Source organism: Cyprinus carpio, chromosome B1 (assembly GCF_018340385.1).
Source record: "Cyprinus carpio isolate SPL01 chromosome B1, ASM1834038v1, whole genome shotgun sequence".
Lineage (NCBI taxonomy): Eukaryota > Metazoa > Chordata > Actinopteri > Cypriniformes > Cyprinidae > Cyprinus > Cyprinus carpio.
Window position 1 is genome coordinate 5,792,432 of NC_056597.1, and position 24,424 is coordinate 5,816,855.

At 36.2% G+C, this 24,424-nt stretch overlaps 3 protein-coding genes across 5 annotated transcripts in view; 2 read left to right on the forward strand and 1 right to left on the reverse strand.

Moving 5' to 3' along the window:
- The first annotated feature begins 9,026 nt into the window (after positions 1 to 9,026).
- LOC109094108 (transcription elongation factor A N-terminal and central domain-containing protein) lies at positions 9,027 to 12,143 on the forward strand. Its single transcript, XM_019107794.2, has 2 exons — positions 9,027 to 11,772; positions 12,002 to 12,143. Exon 1 carries the CDS (start codon positions 9,304 to 9,306, stop codon positions 10,456 to 10,458), a length of 1,155 nt encoding a protein of 384 aa, XP_018963339.1. The 5' UTR covers positions 9,027 to 9,303; the 3' UTR covers positions 10,459 to 11,772; positions 12,002 to 12,143.
- LOC109094240 (ras-related protein Rab-9A-like) lies at positions 12,013 to 16,357 on the forward strand. Its single transcript, XM_019107933.2, has 2 exons — positions 12,013 to 12,148; positions 13,159 to 16,357. The coding sequence occupies exon 2, from the start codon at positions 13,195 to 13,197 to the stop codon at positions 13,798 to 13,800; it is 606 nt and encodes a 201-aa protein (XP_018963478.1). The 5' UTR covers positions 12,013 to 12,148; positions 13,159 to 13,194; the 3' UTR covers positions 13,801 to 16,357.
- LOC109094150 (proteolipid protein DM gamma-like) overlaps positions 16,181 to 24,424 on the reverse strand; it is a 56,236-nt gene continuing 47,992 nt past the window's right edge. For 2 of the 3 annotated variants that reach the window (XM_019107832.2, XM_019107840.2), the window contains exon 7: positions 16,181 to 17,270. In XM_019107832.2, the coding sequence (XP_018963377.1) occupies positions 17,118 to 17,270 (153 nt within the window). In that variant the 3' untranslated portion in view covers positions 16,181 to 17,117. Of the gene's footprint in view, positions 17,271 to 20,382; positions 21,366 to 24,424 lie in introns of those variants that run through there. The other variant, XM_019107835.2, reaches the window with a different exon arrangement.

Sequence of the window (24,424 nt, forward strand, 5' to 3'; positions counted from 1 at the left end):
TTAGTTACCTCTTACATTTTTTTATTGAGGAAATGTTTTTGTTACTTATGCTGGAACCTGGAACACATTCTTAGAGGACCCACTGACGTCCCCCCAAAATACTCAAAATTCCTTGAACACCATCGGTTTGGCCAAAAATATGCTGTCTTACACTTACTGTATGCAGGCTTGAAAGCTGAACCAACAGTCAAAGCTGTGGTTACATAATAGAGGCCCCCAGATATCATGCAAAAAAAGATTTTTTTTTCCACAAAGTTCAATTCCAAAACTGAGCAGCAGCCAGAAGTGAGGTTAGAGCCAGGGCTGTCTATAATTACAAACATTCCTCAAGTGAGTCCTACATATTAGAGACAGAGATTCCATTGACGTCAACTCTATTACCTTCTCTCTTGTTCTCACCCGGCAGTGTATGAGTGGAGTCTTACAATCCACTGTGCAGTTATGTCACAAAACTGAATCTCCAGCATAGTGTTATGCATATTTATAGAGATTATGATCCAGTTATCCTTTCATTACAACAAAATGCCAAGTAGACCTAGGTTGTTATTTCCAAACAAATATAAAGTCATTTGGACTCATACACTGGAGTCTGTGAATAATCTTTATGTCCTGTAGCCCATTCTGTACCCATATCATATGCTTGTCTTTTCAAATGGAAATAAGCCTTACGATTTTCGATCTTGTTTTACTTTTCCCTGCTGCTGTTCAGAAAACAGCAACTTTACAATAGGGTTCAATTCATTAGCATTGAGTATCATGAACTTACAATGAAAATAATTAAAGCATTTATTAATATGGGCTAGTGCTAATTTATAAATGTACTATTATTTAAAATACACTTACAATTTAAAACTAACCTATATTAATAAATACTATAAAAGTACTATTCATTGTAATAATTTGAACCTTTTTGTAAAGCATAACCACTGAAAGCTGGTCACTCGTTCACCAAAATTAATGCAAGTTAAAGCAAAAGCTTAAAGTTAGCTGGCATCCCAGTTCTGCCTTAGAAAGTACTTTTGTGTACAGTGTCACTTTCTGAAAATTGTGGTAAAAAAAAAAAAACATTCTCCTAAACCATGCAAAATTCAACACTTACAAAATGATAAATTTGGAAATACATGGGAAAATGTATTATTGTCACTTAAGCATTTCCCTTTTAAATTAATTTTTACATTTTTTATTCATGTCTTAAATGTTGTTGTGTGCAGTGACACTGCTGATTCATTTAGACAATATATATGGAAATTTATTATATGTACATTTACAATGACCTCAAGATACTTAATGTGAACATATCGAAACTTAGCATGAAGTCTTATTGTACAAAACTGTACACGGTTACCAAAATTAATGCAAGTTAAAGCAAATGTTTAAAGTTAGCTGGCACCCCAATTCTGTCTTAATTCTCTCCAGTCCAGGTGTGTTTCTGTCCATCTATATTTGTGATTTTTAAGGAGAGAGAAAGAGAGAGGGGTGTGAACAAGCAAGAAAACTGACTGAAGAGAGCAGATGTCTATAAATGTCTTGGCAAAAATGCAAAGCTCCTTTTGGCGCCGTCCTGGCAAACACAAAACTCAAAGTATGCAACAGATGGGCTATACACATAGAGCACACATTTAAGACATTCAGCTTCTCAGCTTTCTTTCAGCATTATTGTGGCTCTTTAACAATGCCGCTGGGGGCCCTGCACTCCCTCAATGGTGCGACGTGAAAGTAGGAGAGTTAAAAATTGAGGTCTGTGGGAGGTCCGCTTTGCATGCTCATAACCTGCATGTTCACAAAAAGTGACCTTAGATTAGTGATGTCTTTTCCTCATTGCTAGATCAGTGCTTTATAAGGATGTGAGAAACTGCTGAAATTCCCCTGTTCAGTCTTATCAAACGCACTCAGCCAGTCTGCTGATAACAGATCCCTATTGGTATTTCTCTACGTGACACCAGACACAAGTGTGCATTTGTGTGTGTGTGTTTGCATTTTTGTGCAGCTCAAGAAAAAGAATATTATGTGTTTTGATTGTGATTACAAAGTGATATCACGATCAAAGTCAGGGCCCCGAAAAACCACTAATACACAATGAGATCTGTTGTTTGGTCATTAGTTTTGAAGAGGATGTTTTTCACAGAACACATCCTCTCACTGACCCCATCCAAAACCACTGAATGTGTTTTAAGTAATGAGGCTTTTAGATGCAGATGCAGTAAAACTCCTAATTTTCATCAGTTTTCTTACTGCTTTCATTAACCTAAAAGCAACGCTACAAAATGTCTCTCAAACAAAACCTCAGTGAATAATTGAAGAACTGGAGAAAAGCATTATGGTATAACAATGCTATACTAGCTTATGCACAGAGCATTCAAATCAGTATTATGTCATAAAAAAAATAAAAATAAAAAATCCACACTAACTTCAGAATTTATCTGTTTTTTATCAAAACTCTGACTTTACAGTAACAAAAACTGTTGGTATCATTTAGTTAAACCGGTTCATGCAATGATTCTCTTTGAAATCAGGCAGACCAGAGACATATTATTGCCACACAGTGTTGGGGGTAACGCATTACATGTAACACGAGTTATGTAATCAGATTACTTTTTTTTTACAAGTAACTAGTAAAGTAACTTATTAATTTTAAATTTACAAGAAAATATCTGAGTTACTTTTTCAAAAAAATAGCGCCAGTTACTTTGTTTTCCCATTTATTGACTGACAAGTCTCCTGTCCCCATATTGGAAGAAATTGGAAGTACAGAGGTGTTGTGTGCACTGTGTGAACATGATGTTACTGTAGTTCTAGACTAAATGTGAATGTGCATTAATTCATCCCACTCTCAAAAAAACATATTTAGGATTCAACAAAATTAATTAAAACAGTGAAATGCAAACTCAGATAATTAACACAGATGTATCTAATCCCATTTTATTAACTAATGTCTTTGTCGCTGACCTTTGATGATCCAGTTCAACCATACTAAAAAATGACTTTAGATAAACTAACAATTGTGCTTCATTGTTTTTTTTTTTGTTTTTTTTTCTGAAGAGTGTTGAACCTTCTTCTCCTGTGTTCTACTGTACAAAAGTGAATTTACTTTTCCTTCAGCCTGAGGTTTATTCATTACACTTTTTGGTGTGAAAGGGCTTTTATATTTGCTATAAATAGAACTTATTAAAACAATCAAGCCCTGCTCATATTTAATAAGTAACACGAAAGTAACATAACACATTACTTTCCACAAAAAGTAACTAAGTAACGTACAGTGCATAGTTACTTTTTAAGGAAGTAACGCAATATTGTAATAAATTACTTTTAAAAGTAACTTTCCCCAACACTGTTGCTGCATGTGGACATGAAAACAGTGTCAGTACTGTAACAGTGCAAGCTGAAGCAACAGAAGAGGAAGAAAGACACACAGTACCAAAAGAGTTCTTCTTCTACTGAGTCAAGTTCCCTTCAGTCAGGCTTGCTGAGAGTTGAGCACTTCTGCAATCATCTCTTGGAAAAGGGAAGTGCAAGATTATGTGTACCTTTGGTTAAACTGTTTGAGCACTGATATGAGTTTAAAGCCTCTTTAAAAAAGAGGGGCCTCTGTTTGACCACCAATAAAATGAGCTGTTTAAATGAATGCACAAGTCAAGTATAACAAGACAAATATTTAGACTTTCTTTTAACATCTTGTTTAACACCATGTTTTTCTTTACTTGTTTCATATAGCAAGTGTTTGTGCACATGGCTAAAACATGACTACAAATCTAGGTTTAATTAATCAATCAATCTAATATTTTGTTTTGCTTTCTTAGAGACATTTTTAAATCTAGGCTTCTTTTAGGCTTTTTAACCTCTTTACTTCTTCTAACCACCATTTTATCTTTGCTTTTTTTTACATTCAAACAGGCACATTAGAGGTCATTCTTGTGATTCATATAAAAACCGTCTGTGGAATTTAGCCACATATTTCCTTCTTCCTAATTCTGCCATGCTCCCAAATATGGCCAACATCTCGCTACATCAGCTGAAATATAAACCTGACTTAAGGAGTTTTATATATATTATATATTGTTTATATAAAAATTTACAGTTACAGTCATTTAGCATGTTCTTCAATATGTTTGTGTAATGCAAGGTGTTTGATCAAAATTCCTAGAAATTACATAATCTCTCCCTCTTCCTGTTTGTTTCTTTCTCCTTTTTTGTTTCTCCCACCCCCTCCCCCATTAACTGAAATATTATGTAAGAAATTCAGGCAGGTCAACCAACAGGGAATCTGTTACTATGAAGGTGGAAAAAACTTTTTTTTTTTATGTTTTGAGAGAAAAGAAATGCTGAATTTTTAGCAGTCATTACTGCAGCATTCAGTGTCACATCATCCTTCAGAAATCATTCTAATGTGCTGATTTGCTGCTTCCTTTGAACTTTTGACATCTAGTGTATATACAGTTGTGGTTAAAAATTTTATTTTTTTTAAATAAGAAGGATCATACAAAATTCATGTTATTTTTTATTTAGTAGGCTACTGATCTGAATAAGATATTTTACATAAAAGATATTTACATATAGTCCACAAGAGAAAATAGTTGAATTTCTAAAAAAATGACCACATTCAAAGGTTTGCAAATGCATGCTTCATTCTTAATTCTGTGTTGTTACCTTGATGATCCACTGCATTCTTTAAATTTTAATTTTAATTTTAATTTTTTGTGGTAGTTGCTCATGAGTCCCTTGTTTGTCCCGAACAGTTAAGCTGCCCGCTGTTCTTTAGAAACATTCTTTTGAACATTTTATAATAGTTGCGTATGAGTGTCTCAGTTGTCCTGAAAAGATGGATCTCAAAATCATACAGTCATTGTAGAAAAGGGTTCAAATACGCAAAAGATGATGGAAAACCAAAGAATTGGTGGTAGCTGAAAGGATTTTTGACTTTTCCTAGTAATTTTTAACAGTGGGCAATTTAACTTTTCAGGACAAACAAGGAACTCATGAACAACTATCACAAAACAAAACAAAATATCCAGGTAACAACACATTATTAAGAATCAATAAGGCTTTGATACAGGTCAGTCATATAGAAAAATCTGAAAAAAAAAAAAAAAACTGTCACTCTCTCCCTCTCACTGACTTAGTCTCTCTCACACTCATCAGAATTTTTTCCTCTCACTCATGGCTTCTCTCTCTCTCTCCTTTTCTCCCTATTTCACTCTTTCTCTCTCAGAGCAGAGTAACTAATTCTGACATGTCTAATAACTCACTGATCAGACTAGATAAAGACGAGGGAGGGGAAAGGAGACATGCAGACTGTTGTGAAATCTTGAGGAGGCGGCGAGACACAGCCACGTTTTGAGAACAAAGTGTTTTACAGAACATACGATTTGCCACTTGTTGTTTTTTGCCTTGTATTGATTCAGAACCACCAACAGTATATTACATAGTAATGAAATTCTGAAATTATGAATAAATGGAGAATCTTAGAGACCAATTCAAAAAATATATATTCTCACCCAGAGCTCCAATAGAACCTCATTTTCTTAACATTGCTCAGTGTTTTATTTCCAGTGTAATTAACCCAGTTCTAGCAACATTCCTGTTTTGTAATTATTTGTAAGTGGAACAGGAAGACTGTTTTGGGTGGATGTGTTTATCTGTGAGTGTGCAGTAATTGTATTGTTATATATGCTGAGGACTGTTTGTAGTTAGTCTGCACAGATGAAATGTTGAAATGACAATGTATGTGTTTATGTACCTAATGCACCTAAATAATGATCATTTTACATTATATAAATAACCTCATAAATAAATGAAGCACCGACACAATGTGTAATAAAAGTGTGAAACCTACAGATTACAGAATCCTTCTTAAAAATATGAAGATTTTAGATGGAAAACCCCTGACAAGATGTAAACAAAATAATAATTAAAATAAAAAATAAAATAAATAAATAAAAAATATATATATATACTTTTAAAAGAGAAATCATGGATAACATGCTAAATAATGACAACATGTTTTTTTCAAATATTTATTTATCGATTGCTCAATTCCCTATCATCTCAAACCTAAACAAGACTTTGTCTAGTCAAAACAAACAGGGTTATTCCTTGGTGTGGGTTTAGATTGATTGTTCATGTGGAAGCGAGTGTTTATGTTTTTGGCAGATGTTTCATTTTACTGCAGGATAAACAGTACAGATAAAATCATGGAGAATAATTTGGGACCTTTATAGAGGGAGGAACTGACATTATAAACCATACAACTCCAGATCTCAAGCTAACAGTAGCCAACAGCAATATTCATTGTCATTAACTGGGCCCAAAGCCTGAGCAATGTGTTGAGTAACTTTCAGCAATTTCTCTCTCTTTTTTTTCTTTCACTCAAGGTCACACTCACAGCAGCAGGGCTTCAGCTCTCCCCCTCCTCCCGTCTCACTCAGTATCTGCCTGCGAGAGTCTATCCTCATCTCACTCTGTCTGCTTGTAGAAGCCTGTCTCACTGAAGACTTAAACCTCATCGTTGTCAGCCCAGCCATGTCTTGCTCTCATTTAAAGGGATAGTTCACACAAAAATAAAAATGCTGTCATAATTTACTCACCCTCACATCATTCCAAACCTGCATGACTTTCTTTATCTGGTTACACTTTATTTTAAGGTATTCTTTTTACAGTGTAATGACACAAATAAGCACGGAGTAACATTAATTAACAACATCTAATTAAGGTTAGAGTTTGATTTAGGGTTAGTTGCTTGTAATTACGCTATTACTACTATAGTAATTACATGTAATATGTATAACGAACACAGCGAAATAACAAAATAAGATATTTTGTGGAACAAAAAAAAATATTTTGAAGGATTTTGATACAGCCAAACAGTTTGGAGATCACTGATTTACACTGTTTAGGAAAACAAATGTGGTTTGGAATGACGATGAGTAAATGATAATAGAAATTATATTTTTGTATAAACTATCCCTTTAATATAATTTTTTACCTACCGTGAAAGAAACAATAACATCTAAATAATAAAAAAAATATTATTTATTATCACTTAATCAACCTTAATATTTTAATTTATGACAACAAAACTGTGGGTAAAATCATGAAGATTTATCTCTTCATTTTATTTGGAAAAAAGGCTGTGGATTGTCAGAGATGACACTGCAGTAAGTGAGATTGTGATTCTACTGGTTAAAGTGTGTAGGCCTATTCCTGTTCTCACGCTTATTACCATCATCATCAACAACAATCGATTTACCCTCGTCTTAATCTGGGACAAAATCTAAGGCTAACCACAGGATAAACTAGTTAGACTATTTTATCTGATTTAATAAGATTAAAGTCCACAGCATTTTCCCACCACATAGATGTGTAAGCACACTCTTACAGTCAATTGGAAACCCAATAATCTTTGAATGAAGCCATGAAAAACACATAATCTGTGAAATCCAAAAAATACTAATTGAAGGTTTATGGCATCATATTTAGAATGATGATAACAGGACGATGTAGAATATGTTATAGAATGGATGGTGTTTACAGTACAGTGGAATTAACACACTGATAATGTAAGAATCCAAGTAGTGCAAGTAGCCAGTGCACAATATGATGTAAAAGAATAAATAACAAACAGCAGTGTTCTTACATTTCTTATAATACTTGTAGTTAATGCGTTTAAATATTATCCTGAAATGTATATGGAAGACCCAGAGCTGGAACCAGGAGGAAATGAAAGTAGTGTTAAAATAATGTACAGGAAATAAATGCTGTGCCACGCTGTGCACTGTTATCAGAACATGCTTGCAGAATGTTACTCAAGGGGAAAGGTCCATACACTGACAAAAATGGTAACATCTAAAATGAACTGGTTTTATGGATTATTTAATATTGTCGAATCAATCTAAACTCATTTATTTATAACACTAATGTTACTTTATATGTATTAAATGATGTGGAAATATCTCTTTAAAGTAATAATTGCAGGTTACCACATTTTGCAGTGAAGCTGTATGACAATATGCCCTTCTGCAAGTGCAGGCATGTTGATGCATGCTACTCTTTGTAGTGGAATGTGCAACAGCTTTGTTGACGTATGAGTAGAATTTAGTTTGTAGACATCTGGTCGTAGATCACTGCCCGTAAACCAACCTCTGCCTTGAAAACCACATGAGAGCAAGCAGGAAATGACAGTATTTGTTTTATTTCCTCAAGGGTCTAAACACAGAACCATCCATAAAAACTATGGTTGGATCCCCCTCTTGTGGTAAGTGAACTAAATAACAGTACAAAACTCTGTAAATTTCCATTCTCTCTCAAAGTTGAGAGTTAGCAAATAATTACCAACCAACAGTGGTACCCAATTCCGTCCTTTTAAGTAACCCCAGGAAAAAAGAAGAAGAAGAAAACTGTAGGGCCTATAGGGAGAACTGGAATACATGGGAGTTGGTGCAGCTCCACCCAAACGTCTAAACAGATAGGAACATTGAGTGGGATGTAACAAAGAAAACAAGTTTTGAAAGAATTAAAGTTCTTTTTAACGAGTTGTACTCTCAGATTACGCCTATTGTCACGAAGAACAAAAATGTGCCTATGAACCAAAAGACCGTGCTGTTCTATTATGAGCACTCATACAATGAGCCATTCCGGAAATAACAAAACCCCCTGTGAGAGTTTTTCAATACTAAAGGTAGACAAAAAGTAAACCTTACTTAAATGTGAGTCAAATCCATAAAACTCTGTACAGCTAACAGAAGTGTTTAGGCTATTTTTAATTATTTTTTAATTATTTTTAACTCTTGTTATTTAATAAAAATGTACATAATATAACACAAAGTAATGTCATAGATGTAAATTATGATTTTAATGAAAATACAAAAAACGTAGACACTGTGCTAATAACGTTAATAGTTAATGTTAAAGTTAATGACATGAAAGCATGCTTTGGCAATCTGAAAAGGGATCACTGAAAGTTTGTCATGCCCGCGTTTTAAAGACTTATTTATGCAACTGCGCCCTCTATAGGACGGAGGTGCTACGTGTAATATGTATGTACAAATAAAATCAGACATCATGGCGGAAGGATTGCGAGTTGTCTCTTTCTAAAAAGGTTGTACTGTTGAATGTTTTAGCAAGGAATGACGACTTTGTTTGAACGTTAAGGCGACGCGTTAGTCTGCAATTTATAAATTATTTCTTTTATTCATATTTTGCAGCATTTTTTTTCTTATAAACGAATGTCTGCATGTCGGCTAAACGCCGCTGCAGCCAACGACAATATATATTTTTCTCGGAAATGTTTGGCTTAATGTAGAAGAGGTCATGAATACTAAAGAGATAATGCATTATGCAACACAAATAGAGAAGCTGCAAAATGATGGCAGCTTTGAAGATATCATATTACTGTTGACAGTCCTGAACAACGCATGTGTCACGTTAGAGCAGTTGCAGACTACAGACATTGTTAATGTCCTTTATAAACTACTGAAGTTCTCTCCAGTTGTGAGTGCTAGAACAATAGCAAAGGGCTTGCTTTCAAAATGGAAGAAGTTGTACAAGTTGTCATCTGTGCTGAAAAGTGATAACAAGAACATGTGGGAGGACAAGGAACTAGAAGCACGTGACCTGCCTAATGTTGAGGTGTCCCACTTAAATGGAAAGGGGAATAAGAATCAAGCATTTACATGCAACACAGAACAACATGATATAACAAAGGATGTAAACCAGGACAAATGTGATGCTTGCTTGAATAAGCTGTCTCCTGAAAAGCCTTGTCCAGCAAAAGATGCTGCAGAATCTTTTCAGCTACATCGTGAGGAAGAGAGCTTCACTCTAGCTGCAGCATCACATAGTAGATCTGATACAGAAAAAGATGTTCAAACTTCAGTTCCTCCTAACACCAATCAGCCCAGCGCTTCCTCTGATTCCATGGCATTGAGATCCAAATGTCTCCATCTGATTCTCCAAGCTCTTACTTTAAATCAGCAAATAGACTCAGATGTTATGGACAAACACAAAGCCCTTGCTGAGGACATTGAAACACACATTCATGCTCTTCACGGACGAAACCAGATCAAGTACAAGGCCTGCATCAGGAGCAAGGTGGCCAACCTAAAAAACCCAAAGAACCCTCACCTCCGCCAGGGCCTTATATCAGGACACCTGACTCCAGATGCATTCGCACGGATGTCAGTGGAGGAAATGGCAGGGGAGGAACTTCGACAGCTTAGGGGAGGTTACACCACTATGGGCATCAGTGAGCATCAGTTACCAGAGGCAGTGGAAGGGACACCCACCAATAAAGTTCGCTGCAGGCGCTGTAAGGGTTTGGACTGCAGGGTGACGCAGATCTCACGAGGGACGCTCTTCTTGCCATCCTGGGTACGGAGTGGCAGTGCAGATGATGATTCAATGACTTTCATGACGTGTGCTAATTGTGGAGAGCAGTGGTACCACAGCAGCTGGGTTTGCCTTTGAGCAAGTGTGTATGTATTTATAACTGTAATAAAGAAGAACAGTTACTTTTTTCAGTACAAATTTACCGTTTTGTGCAGAGTTAAACTAAGCAAAGATTTTTTTAGTCAGAATAACTTTCTTGTGGCTTTCAGTTTGGTGCAGTGAACCCTCACAATGCATTTGGGTCGAATGTGTTGTGAGGGTTCACTGCACCAAACTGAAGGCCACAAGAAAGTTACTGACCCAGAGGAGATACATACTTAAAATGCAAAGTTTTAAAACGTTTTGACCCAGAGGAGATACATACTTAAATGCAAATTTTAAAATGTTTTGACCCAGAGGAGATACATACGTAAATGCAAAATTTTAAATGCATAATTTTCAAGTACAGAAACCACTCGTTGCAAATGCACAAGGGTTATGAAAAAACTTAAATTATTTTAAAGAGATATAACCATTGAATATGTTATACCTTTTGCTTTCAGGTTAATTTTGACCCAGGTGTAATTGATCTATGAGATAGATTTTCAAAATTACTTATTCAAAATAAGCTAATTAATTATTTGTTAAATAATTTCTCTATACGCCATCTCTTAATAAAGGGTACTCAAACTGTGACTCCTACTACAATAATGATTACTACTGTATGGTAATGGTAAAATCCACTTCCTCTATAATCTCTTTCAGAGGTCACGAGTTTGATTTTTGCTACTCTATTTACGGTTTTGGCCACAGTAAATGAATGTATGAGAACCAGGAAAGTTACTTTCAGGTCACTCAAAAAAGGGGAAGCACAACCCATGCACCATGAGCCAAATGTGATCTTGTGTCTAGGCTCAGCAACATGTGACATAAAGTGTGCCACATGCAGGGAGCATGTGACCTAATCTGCCCAAGACAGGGTCCAAAGGCTGATCTCTTAGGATGCCTCAGTCAGAGGAATGTATTTTATGCACTCAGTCAGATCTCACTCAACAATGTGGAGCATGAACACATTTGTAATGAAAAAGACATATTCAATATGTAAAGTTCCATGGGAAAATATATTTTATACAGGCCATATTGTTATTAGCCAGACTTCATCTTGAACCTTATGTTAGATTTAGTACTTTCATTAAAGTTATACAAAAATCATACTATGGTAGCGATCTGTATAGCTGTTTGTTGCAACATTCCATGTTTTAGATATTCCATGCTGAGGCAAACATTAGTGTAATCTTTAAGATTACATTCTCTTTCACAAGTTCTAACCAGCTCTTAGCTTTATGATGTAATGATGTTAATATAATGTTCTGTACACGAGGGAATTTTTGCAACTAGCAGGGACAACATTTGGTTTAGTGACTCGCTGAAAACGCTGTCGTCATTTAGAGACGGTTAATAATTAATATCATATGCCAACCGAATATTAAGGGGAAAGGCACTTAAAAGAAAATATTTTTAATTTACAATTAACCTTTCAGCCATGGTTTTCTGTATCAGGTTGACCTCAGTTATGAAACTAACTTCATTAATTTTAGTGTTGTTTTATTAAGTGATTTAATGTTACATGTCTTATGAGTAGGCTACCGGGTCATATGAGCTTCAGTAGCTTTGGCCAGCCCAGGGCGCCATGTCTTGGAGCCGCTCCACACACTGGAGATGCTGGTTGTACTTTACGGAATGGCGCTGCTAGCACAGCGCTTCGACACCCATTACTGAATTCTCAACGGTAATGTATTATTCTTACACTAACGTTATGTTCCTTGCGCAACAAATGTTTTAAATGTATATTATACAATGTGCAGAAACTGTTAGGACCTTTAAAGCAATGATGGCGCTGGTAAGAGCGTCTCAGATCTGCCGGTTTGATCATGCGATTGAATGGAATTCCGCCACTTTCTGTTTCTCCTACACTGAAGTGATGCCTTGCCACAACGTTACATTACTTTTTACGATTTGCTTAAGGTCGAGAAAACAGTCGCATTGTAACAGTTCTTCAGGTTGTCATTGATTAACTTAGCAATCGAGTAAAAATGGGCTTGACTTCACCCTACGTCGTATTACATGATGGTTTGTGCTGTAAAGGCATGAACAGCGCTGTCTGGATGTTAAATGTTCGCTATAAAATGGAAGCCCAGCCTTACATTTCGTTTAGCTTTACATCGTAAATCTGTTATCTTCTAGCCTACAGTTTTTCAACATGTTCAGACTCGTTCGTTGTCTGTCTCACGTTATTCTGAATTGAAAAAAAAAAAAAAGTTATAGGGATGTAATAAGTCCAACTTTAATTACAGTGATTCCTTACATTGCTAGTTATATTTTCTTTTACTAAGTTATGAGGACAGGACAATCCATGAAGATCTGTCTCACATGATCAGCGCTTCCGGGTCTCCAATGAATGGACTCCTGTCATGGGACATTTCTGAACAGAAATATTACTATTTCTGTGAAGAACAATGTCTGGGGACAAATCTTTGTTCTAAAGATACCATTAACATTGACCTGAGCCAGCTGACTTTATGTCACACTGGCATTAAAAAGTATTTAGGCTAGTGGGTGGGTTACTCTGAAAATTACCATGAGGCATGTTTTCTAGAACCAGCATATACACATGACAGGTTACCTCACCTTCCAAAAATGTCCTACTTAATGCTTTTCTATGGTAGGGCTAGATTTAGTTCACTTCAAAGTGAGAAGACTGGCCTTTCAAAACTTGATAATTCTTAATTTTTATTTCAGGTCTATGGGTGAGGTAACCTATGAAAGCTCTTGATCATGACCACTAAGTCATCTTTGTTAAAGGTAATTCTGCTGGGGGATGGTGGTGTGGGAAAGTCCTCCCTCATGAACCGGTATGTCTCCAACAAGTTTGATTCACATCTGTTCCACACAATCGGTGTAGAGTTCTTAAACAAAGAGCTGGAGGTGGATGGTCACACGGTCACTCTACAGATCTGGGACACAGCAGGCCAGGAGAGGTTCAGAAGTCTCCGAACACCCTTTTACCGTGGCTCCGACTGCTGCCTGCTTACGTTTAGTGTGGATGATAATCAAAGTTTCTTGAACCTCAACAACTGGAAGAAAGAGTTTGCATACTATGCAGATGTCAGGGACCCAGAAAAATTTCCGTTTGTTGTTCTAGGTAACAAAGTAGATGTGACGGAGCGTCAGGTGTCAATGGAAGAAGCTCAAAGGTGGTGTCAAGAGAATGGTGGATATCCATACTTTGAAACAAGTGCAAAGGATGCCATTAATGTCTCAGCTGCATTTGAGGAAGCAGTTAGACGTGTGCTGTCATCTGAAGATCGCACCGAACACCTGCTGCCCACAGACACCGTTGACCTGCGCAGGAAGCCACGGGCAAACGGCTCATGCTGTTGAAACACTCCTTATGTGTTAGCAAAAAATCCATACTCCGTGCCAGAAAAACCTCCTAATATCATTATTTTTGTCATTGCAGAATTGAGATCCTTTAGCTTTAGCACTCACACTAGTTCTAACGCTGTTTACAGCTGAGAAATAAATATCAGCTGTTACACTCATTAACACTAGAACATATTCAAACGTGTTTTGTCTCATTTTCTGAGTGTTCAAGTTGTGTTACTTTAAGTGCCTTTAGTACAGGTTTGTTTGTTTGTCTTATTAAACAATATTGCATAAGACATTTTGGAATGTCTTTGAGTCATGAAGTGCGATTTTGTAGCATATTTGTAAATATATATTTTTGTTTCAATTACCACTTTAATTTCAACGGGCTTTGGGTCCCTCACTGATACTCTTAATTTATCAGAGCTAACCATTTTTTTTAATTTTTTTTAAATATGCTAGAATATAAAAGCTGAGTACTGAAATGATGCCATTCAAGACATTCAAGGGTGAATTTTATTTTACATAATTTCTGTGTCACAAATGATTCTCATAATAATCCTGCATGCTAATCCAAGTTTGTTACATTTGTGTGTATTCAGAAATATTTAATTGAAATAATGCTGATTTAAAAGTATTTGATAATTGATTATGCTCCTCATTATGTTTTTATTTGTTGTTATACTAACCACAATTCTTATTATTTTGGTGCAATGAAACGATAAAGGAATCATTCACCCAAAAATAAAAATTTTGCTGAAGTTATGTAGATGAGATCACGTGGTCACCAATGGATCCATGCAGTGACTGGGCGCATGTCTCTTTAGTCAAACAAACCTGATTAAACTCATCAGCTCATTAGTAGAGACTAAAAAAACCTGAAATAGGTATGCCAGACATTAAAATGCGCAGTGTTGGGGTTGAGAACCAACGTTCTGTCTATCCATAATATTGCTTTCTCCACTTCACAAGATGTTAACTGATGGACTGAGTTGTGTGGGATTACTTTTGGGTTATTGTGATGCTTTTATCACCCATTCACTGCAGAGGATCCACCGGTGAGCAAGTGATGCTAAATTTCTTAAAAATCTGTTCCCATGAAGAAACAAACTAATCTACATCTGGGATGAACTGAAGGTGAATACATTTTAGCAAATGTTCATTTTTGGGCGAACTATTCTTTTATAGTCAATGTCTTTAAACAAAACGGGTGCGCCATGTTCTCATTCCTACACCAGGTGGCGCAGCTACAACAAAAATGCACATTTAGAATGCACAAGCTGCAGAAGGATTTAAAGCTGAAATGACGTTACCTTGCAATGCATTGAAGCTGTAAGTCAGTTTGGCCAAGATATGAAGATGAATCTCTTGCACACGTGCTTTTTAAAAATAAAATAAACACAAGAGAGTTCATATAGATCATAGAAAATATTTTACTAGAGAAGGTTACAAAAATCACTATACAGGATTCATAAAACATCTGACTTCAAATAAAATCGACTATGAAACATCTAAGACTACAATTTCCAATAACATACAGTGGTTTGTTTTTCGGGGAAAGATGGGACACTGTCAATTGTAGTTCATTAGAACAATGGACTACACATCACTTATAGTATTGCAAAACGAAATGAAATATCTCTCCTTCATGCAATAATCAGGGAACAATAGAACATCCAGGCACACATCTTCTTTTTCAAAAACAGGGCAAATAGATCTACATCTTACACATCCCTTTAAGCTCCCTTTAACAAAATTTAACATACAGCAAGAAACAGCATATAATTGGTATCAAACAATTGTATATGTGGACAATACTAACATGCTTATATTTACAGAGACATTACAGAGAAGAATTATTTTAGTTAAAAGACAGATCAATAAAAAGAGTCATATTGTAAAAGTAGTAATAGAAAGAGAGAGAGAGACCAATTAGGAAAAAAGATACACTGAAAAACAAGGCTGTATTATTTGACTGTAAATTCGAACCATTTTCAGAGTTTCACATCCACATAGCAATAACTCACACAGAGGAGTCACAATCATCTCATTAAACTCATGGTAAACATCAATCTTGCCATAAGAACAAATTCTAGAAGACTGAAAAATACCTAGATGTGTCAATAAAACTGAAGGAAATGATGTAACCTGTATAGCTGATGAGGGCAGTTTAGGTTATACATTATTAGTAAATCATTTAGCATTAGTTTATTTATTATTATTATTAATAATAATAAACAAAAATCTATTTTTTTATATCAGTCAGATACAGTTGTCAGAATATCATTTTGAATGTTGACTGTTTGATAATGATAATCAAGATTGACAACTTTAAGGAAAAATCCTGCAAAGAGATTTTTTTTTTCTAATTTATGTGCCTGTGTGTGTGTGTGTGTGTGTGTGTGTGTGTGTGTGTGTGTGTGTGTGTGTGTGTGTGTGTGTGTGTGTGTGTGTGTGTGTGTGTTAATACACCTGCTTTCTATTACAAGATTAGTGCAATTTGTCAAGAACCAGTATTGTTCCCCACACCCTCCACAAAATAAAGTAGGAAAGAGAGTTGGAAAAAGGTGAATTCAGAAATCTAAGATAGCCATAGAGACCAGAGAAAAAATCTAAATAAACAGACATTTTCAAAACACAACCTGGCACCCATAATAATAAAAAAAACAATATTCCCTCACTTTCACACATCTATCTATCTATCTATCTATCTATCTATCTATCTATCTATCTATCTATTTATCTATCTATCTATCTATCCATATATGTATATATATATATATATATATATGTATATAAAACACCCAAAAAAAGTAAGTTCCTGCAAAATGTCTGTGAGGAGTTAGTGCAGACAGTCTATCATGTAAGCAGCGCTTCACCAAGACAATGCATCATAAAACCAAACATAACCCAGTTATAACCATGACTCTACACTGTACGTACACTTTCTAGCAATTCAAAAATACTTGCAAAATGACAGTACGATACTAGAATACATACACTTTTATACCAGTTTTCTTTTGGACCATGAAGGAGATGAGCAAAACACATATCACCATAAACTGCATGATTCCACTCATCATTTGTTACAGATGTTCAATATCTTGCCTGACATGTTTCATCATGATTATAACCAACTTATACCACTGTTATGATGTATAGTCAGGATAGCGCAGCGCTTAGCAGTGTTAGTTTGCGTATAGTGTTTCATCTGAGGGTGGCAGGTGTGTGTGTGTGTGTGTGTGTGTGTGTGTGTGTGTGTGTGTGTGTGTTTTGGTGTGGTTTAGAGCAGGTTAGACAGAGGTTAACTAGTTAAGAGTTGAGAGAACTGTTTATGAGTAGGAGTTTAGACCCTCCTTGGAGCGTGACTGCACATCCTGCAGCTCTTGATCATCTCTGGTTTTGATGTCCTGGTAGGCATGAGTCTGCTGACACAGTCCCTTGAGATAGGCCCAGTTTGCTGCCAGGATCATCAGGTAGTGGATCTGTGGATGGTAGAGAAGGGGAGGAGACAGACAAAATAGAAAGAGTGACAGAAAGGGAGAAAGAAAGAGGAAGAAACAGGTGGAGGGAAGGATTAGTCATGAGTGGGTTAGTTAGCCAAAGCCAGCTATACGAGTTAAGACAGTATTAATTAGTTGCTCTAAGAATCACTTAAGTAACGAATTCTCAGTGAATTATTATAGCTGCACCAAACAGAAATTAATATTAGTTGATCGGAATACACTGAAAAATGGACCAACTTTATATGATTTTTAATAAGAAATTATATTTATTATATATAATATTATGCATTAATATTATACATCTTTTATTGTACATCTTCAGACATAATCCAAAATATTACATGATGTTGGCATAATATAATATGTATTTAATTGTTTGTGTGTGTTTTTTTTTTTTTTTAAATATGCATTACATTTTCTATTATACACTAAAAATATTTAAGCTAATCAGTGTGTGTCCTATGTATCAAAACTCTGGTGTCATGCAGGGTTATTATACAAACCCGATTCCAAAAAAGTTGTGACACTACAAATTGTGAGTAAAAAAGGAATGGAATAATTTACAAATCTCATAAACTTATATTTTATTCACAATAGAATATAGATAACATATCAAATGTTGAAAGTGAGACATTTTGAAATGTCATGCCAAATATTGTCTCATTTTGGATTTCATGAGAGCTACACATTCCAAAAAAGTTGGGACAAGTAGCAATAAGAGGCCAGAAAAGTTAAATGTACATATAAGGAACAGCTGGAGGACCAATTTGCAACTTATTAGGTCAACTGGCAACATGATTGGGTATAAAAAGAGCCTCTCAGAGTGGCAGTGTCTCTCAGAAGTCAAGATGGGCAGAGGATCACAAATTCCCCCAATGCTGCGGCGAAAAGTGGAGCAATATCAGAAAGGAGTTTCTCAGAGAAAAATTGCAAAGAGTTTGAAGTTATCATCATCTACAGTGCATAATATCATCCAAAGATTCAGAGAATCTGGAACAATCTCTGTGCCTAAGGGTCAAGGCTGGAAAACCATACTGGATGCCCGTGATATTTCACAATTCTGAATAACATATCTTACAATTCTGAATTACGTATCTCGCAATTCTGAATTATGTATCTCGCAATTCTGAATTACATATCTCACAATTCTGAATTACGTATCTCGCAATTCTGAATTATGTATCTCGCAATTCTGAATTACATATCTCACAATTCTGAATTACATATTTCACAATTCTGAATAACATATCTCGCAATTCTGGATTACATATTTCACAATTCTGAATTACGTATCTCGCAATTCTGAATTACATATCTCGCAATTCTGACTTTATATCTCGCAATTCTGAATTACATATCTCACAATTCTGAATTATATATCTTGAAATTCTGAATTACATATCTCGCAATTCTGAATTATATATCTCGTAATTCTGACTTTATATCTCGCAATTCTGAATTACATATCTCACAATTCTGAATTATATATCTCGAAATTCTGAATTACATATCTCACAATTCTGAATTATATATCTCGAAATTCTGAATTACATATCTCGCAATTCTGAATTTCATATTTCACAATTCTGACTTTATATCTCGCAATTCTGAATTTCATATTTCACAATTCTGACTTTATATCTCGCAATTCTGAATTACATATCTCACAATTCTGAATTATATATCTCGCAATTCTGAATTACATATCTCACAATTCTGAATTACATATTTCACAATTCTGAATAACATATCTCGCAATTCTGGATTACATATTTCACAATTCTGAATTACGTATCTCGCAATTCTGAATTACATATCTCGCAATTCTGACTTTGCGGGCCCTTAGACGGCACTGCATCACATACAGGAATGCTACTGTAATGGAAATCACAACATGGGCTCACGAATACTTCCAGAAAACATTGTCGGTGAACACAATCCAACGTGCCATTCGCCATTGCCAGCTAAAACTCTATAGGTCAAAAAGAAGCCATATCTAAAAAAGATCCAGAAGCGCAGGCATTTTCTCTTGGCCAAGGCTCATTTAAAATGGACTGTGGCAAAGTGGAAAACTGTTCTGTGGTCAGACGAATCAAAATTTGAAGTTCTTTTTGGAAAACTGGGATGCCATGTCATCTGGACTAAAGAGGACAAGGACAACCCAACAGTTGAGCAACTAGAAGCCTGTATTAGACAAGAATAGGACAACATTCCTATTCCTAAACTTGAGCAACTTGTCTCCTCAGTCCCCAGACGTTTGCAGACCGTTATAAAAAGAAGAGGGGATGCCACACAGTGGTAAACATGGCCTTGTCCCAACCTTTTTGAGATGTGTTGATGCCATGAACTTTAAAATCAACTTATTTTTCCCTTAAAATAATACATTTTCGCAGTTTAAACATTTGATATGTCATCTATGTTGTATTCTGAATAAAATCTTGAAATTTGAAACTTCCACATCATTGCATTCTGTTTTTATTTACAATTTGTACAGTGTCCCAACTTTTTTGGAATCGGGTTTGTAGTTAACTAACACTAAAATCATAATTTTTTGTAACTTTAACTGATTATATATATATATACACACACACACACATACAAACCTTAAACTTATTTTCACTTGGTCACCACAAAGTAATATTTCTCATTTTTATTTAGTTTATCTTGATGTACTAAAGTAGCTCAAAATAAAACTGCAATAAACAAAAAAAAAAAAAAAAAAAAAAAATGAAAACTACATATACATATTAAAAAATAGTATCTCAATGATACTAAAATAACTATGGTGTCCAGTAAAAACAGTTTAAAAAAATTTCTTTAAATTTTATCTGTGCAAGTGTTATTTGGTTTTGGATAAACTGAACAAAACAGGTGTAAACCAGAAACTATTATTTCTTATTACAAAATTATAAAAATGCACTTTAAATAAATTACATTGTCATTTTTACTTTTTTTTTGTGCATCCAGCATCACATAAAATCGGGTTATTTCATGAGTAAGCAGTTAGCAAATAAAAGATGATTTAAAAACTACTGATATCCAAAGAAATGTAAAAAATAAATAAATAAATAAATAAAGAGAAATGAACATCTCCATGATAATTGTTTATTTCTGATTATTTCTGAAAACAGGAACTATACTGCTTTGAGAATAATACAAAAGGCAAAAACGATATGCTGTCTGAATTCAATATTAAATGTAGTATTAGACTAGGTAGTAGTCTGATGAATCTAAAAACAAAGACTGAAAAACAATAGCATTTTATAGAGTAAATTCCATGACTGAAAAACATCTCATAAGGAGTTAAAAGTACAGTCACACCCTTCACAGGTACATGTAGCATAGAACAAATGTTTATGAGCATAAACACAACATTCTTAATACCTTTCACAACAACAATAACTGCCTTTCTCATCTACTGTACTTCACTTGCCTTTTCTGTCTGGCTGGCTTCTGGACTACGGGTGCCTCAGGGTGGATATGATCCAATGGAGATACATCATTACCAAATAGTATTATTTTCTAGTTTTAATCCTGTCCATTGGGTGTTGTTGGAGAGTAACAGCAAGAGTAACATTCTCACTACTAAAGTAATTTTCTCTTAAACTGTATATAAGCTATATTATTCTGGATTGGTCATAGGTGCTATACTTTATGTGAATTGGTACCTAGGTAAAAATGTATGTAAAACATTAAGTGAGTATAATGTATTGTCCTTGTTTTGTCAAGAGATCACACCTTGTCAAATTAGTATAGAAACACAAGGATACAAATTAATTGAACATTAGACATTACCATTAAAATGCACTATACTGTCTATACATTAAGGCCCATGCTATGAACTAACAGTTCTCTATTTATTTCTCTCCTTTGCCTTTTTTCCTGACCTCTTTTACTCACTCAGGTCCTCCCTCTCCCTATCTTTCTGTCTCTGTCTCTGTCTTTGAGAGCAACTTTCACAGACTTTGCAGTTGCCCTTATACAAAAAGCTCAAAACTTAGTGGTGTGACTGTGGTCGTAGCTCTTAAACTTCAACACTGCAAAGTTATACGTTGTGGCCATCACATAGATGAGCTGAATGGAAAAGAGACAAACCAGTGGGTGAGACCAAACAGTTTTAGATGCACAATAGCAACTTTCCAATAGGAGTTGCACCACATCCCTCGAAAACCGAAAGTACAGTTGTTCAATCTGTGCCTATAAAGATTCTAAACTCGTGACAGAATTTAAAATTATAGCACTATATTGTACCAATTTCTCTTCACAGAACAATTCTATCCTAAGCAATTTTACATAGTTTTTAACATCAAAGAAAATTATTCTAGATACAGTCATGTGAAAAAGTTAGGACACCCTATTGAATTCCATGGTTTTCTGTATCAGGACATACTAAAAAAATTGTCTGGTCCTTGACAGGTCTTAAAATTGGGAAAATAAAACCTCAGATGAACAATATCACATTACATATCACACTGTGTTATTTTTAATGAACAAAAATTAAGCCAAAATGGAGAAACCATGTGTGACAAAGATAGGACACTCTATGATTCAATTGCCTGTAGATCGCAAGTTATGTCCATAACTATGGATCTATGAGACCGAACGATAAACGTCACCACGGTCTTATCCTGAATGACGCCATTCCACAGCCTATCCTAGAGACCTAATAACAACAATGTCAAGCGACAAGCAACAGAGTCATGAGGGACCAGTATCATTTCCCTTCTCTGGTAACTTAACAGCAGATAAAACAGCAATTCCCAAAAGATTTGGATTTGTAACATTAATCCTATCAAACCTTGTGAACGTGCACGGGGTGCTCCAAGAGGCTGCGGCCCATATGTCTGAAAGTGCTACCCCCTTAAGTGCCACCCAAGAAGAGGGCATAGAGTGGGCGACTAGATCACCAGGAACTGGTAGATTTTGACTGGAATATGCTTGTGAAAATTGTATCCACTATCCAGTGAGACAATCGTTGCCTAGACACAGGCTTACCTGCGCACTTCTTGTCAAAACATACAAACAGTTGTGTATGTGACTGTCACAATGGATGAGTACGCTCAATGTATGCATGCAGTGCTCTGACAGGACATCCAACCCAGTACCTAAATAAGAAGGGTCTGGGAGAAAAGCATCAAGCTCAATCACCTGATTTATCATATCAATCCTAAGGACCTTGGGTAGGAATGACAGATTAGGCCAAAGATAAACCACTGCATTTTCTGCCTTCCATCTCAAACAGTCCTCACTGACTGATAAAGAGTGCAATTCACCAACCCTCTTGGCTAAACATATTGCCAGGAGGAAGACTGTCTTCCATGTCAGGGACTTTAGGCTGGCTTGATGCAAGGGTTCAAAAGGTGCTTTGACCAGTGAACACAAAACAATAGTAAGATCCCAAGAGGGTGACCTCATAACCATCTCTGGGCACAAACGGTATGCACCCTTCAGGAACTGAGACCCCAAAGAGTGTTTACCAACACTTACACCATCCACTAACGAATGGAAGTGTGAGATGGCTGCAATATAAACCTTTATAGATTTCCCCGAATCCAACAATGACTGAAGAAAACGGAGAACAAAACTAGTGTGGCAATTAGTAGCATCTAGCTGATGGTCTTGACACCATGCTGAGAATAGTTACTCCAAGTAAAGGGTGTTTTAGAACTATTTATTGTCCTCAGTACAGCTTCATCTAAGTCCGTAGGGAGGGACTGAGTAAAGGCCATTCCCACAATTGTAGAATCTCTGAACTCAGGTGCCAAATTTGCCCCTCCGCCTGAGACAGGAGATCGACTCTCCTTGGTAGCTGCAAAGGATGACCTTGAACCAAACATACAAGTGTTGGAAACCAGTGTTTCTTCAGCCATCTTGGGGCCACAAGCAAAACTTTGTAATGACCCAACGCTACGCTCCTGAGCACCAAGGGAATCAAAGGTAGAGGAGGAAAAGCATACAACAACTCTTCTCGCCATTTTTGAGTTTTTGTGCTTCTATCCCCAGGGATCTCCCTGGTTGCTCAGGGAATACCATTGATTGCAATGAGCTGTCTCTGCCGTTGCAAACAGATTGATCTTCGGGATGGAGACGCCACTCTCCCGGAGGTCCAGTTCGAGACAGCAGGTCTGCTGCTTTGTTCACAGCTCCCGGTATGTATACTGCCCTGAGAGACAGGAGTTTAGGAGACGACCACGAAAGTAGTTTCTTTGTCACCTGGAGACATTTTGCTGATCTGGTGTAACCCTGGTGATTGATGTGATACACTGCGGACATATTGTCCGTCCTTATCAAAACATGTTTGTTTTGCAATAACGGGAGAAAAGACCTCAGAGAGAGGTAAACTGTACTGAGCTCCAGCACACTGATGTGCTTTAAGGTCCAGGGAAGTTCCCAGAAACCTTTGACAGACCTGCCTTCCCAAACTGATCCCCATCCCGTCAGAGAGGCATCTGTTGTTATCACAGACCGCCTCGCTGGATCCCCTTGTGACAGTAAATTCTTGTTCTTCCAAGGGCGTAACATCTGAATACACCTCTGTGTAACCCGCATCCTCACATGTTTGTCTAACTTGCGATGTAATTTGAAGCTGTTCACCCACCTTTGTAGTGGACGGGCTCTGAGAAGACCAAGGGGAATCACAAACGCTGCCGCTGCAATCATACCCAGCAACTGCTGGAACTGAATTAGCTTCATCCTCCTGTTTAGATGAAAAGACTGGGCCAAACTGGACAATCTTATCAACCTCTGAGGAGATAAAGATGCCATCATTAATTGGCAGCCCCACAAACAATATCTGTTGTCTGTTTTCCTGTGGCTCAGTGGTAGAGCACTGTGTTAGCAGCGCAAAAGGTTGTGGGTTCGATTCCCAAGGAACACATGTTAGGTCAAAAAAAATTGTTTGCCTGAATGCACTGTAAGTTGCTTTGGATAAAAGCATCTGCTAAATGCATTAATGTAAATGTTGTTGAGGATTTAGATTGCTCTTGTCCCAGTTTACTTTGAGACCGAGAGCTTGGACGTGTTGAATTACCATTTCCGTGTCCTTCATGACTTGACTGCGAGAAGGAGCACAGATGAACCAGTTGTCTATGTATGCTAGAATTTTTATTCCTGTACACTGAAGAGGAAGAAGG

Excerpts from the sequence above, each read along its gene's own strand:
- LOC109094108 (XM_019107794.2), top strand. The coding sequence starts at position 9,304 with ATGAATACTAAAGAGATAATGCATTATGCAACACAAATAGAGAAGCTG.
- LOC109094240 (XM_019107933.2), top strand. The coding sequence starts at position 13,195 with ATGACCACTAAGTCATCTTTGTTAAAGGTAATTCTGCTGGGGGATGGT.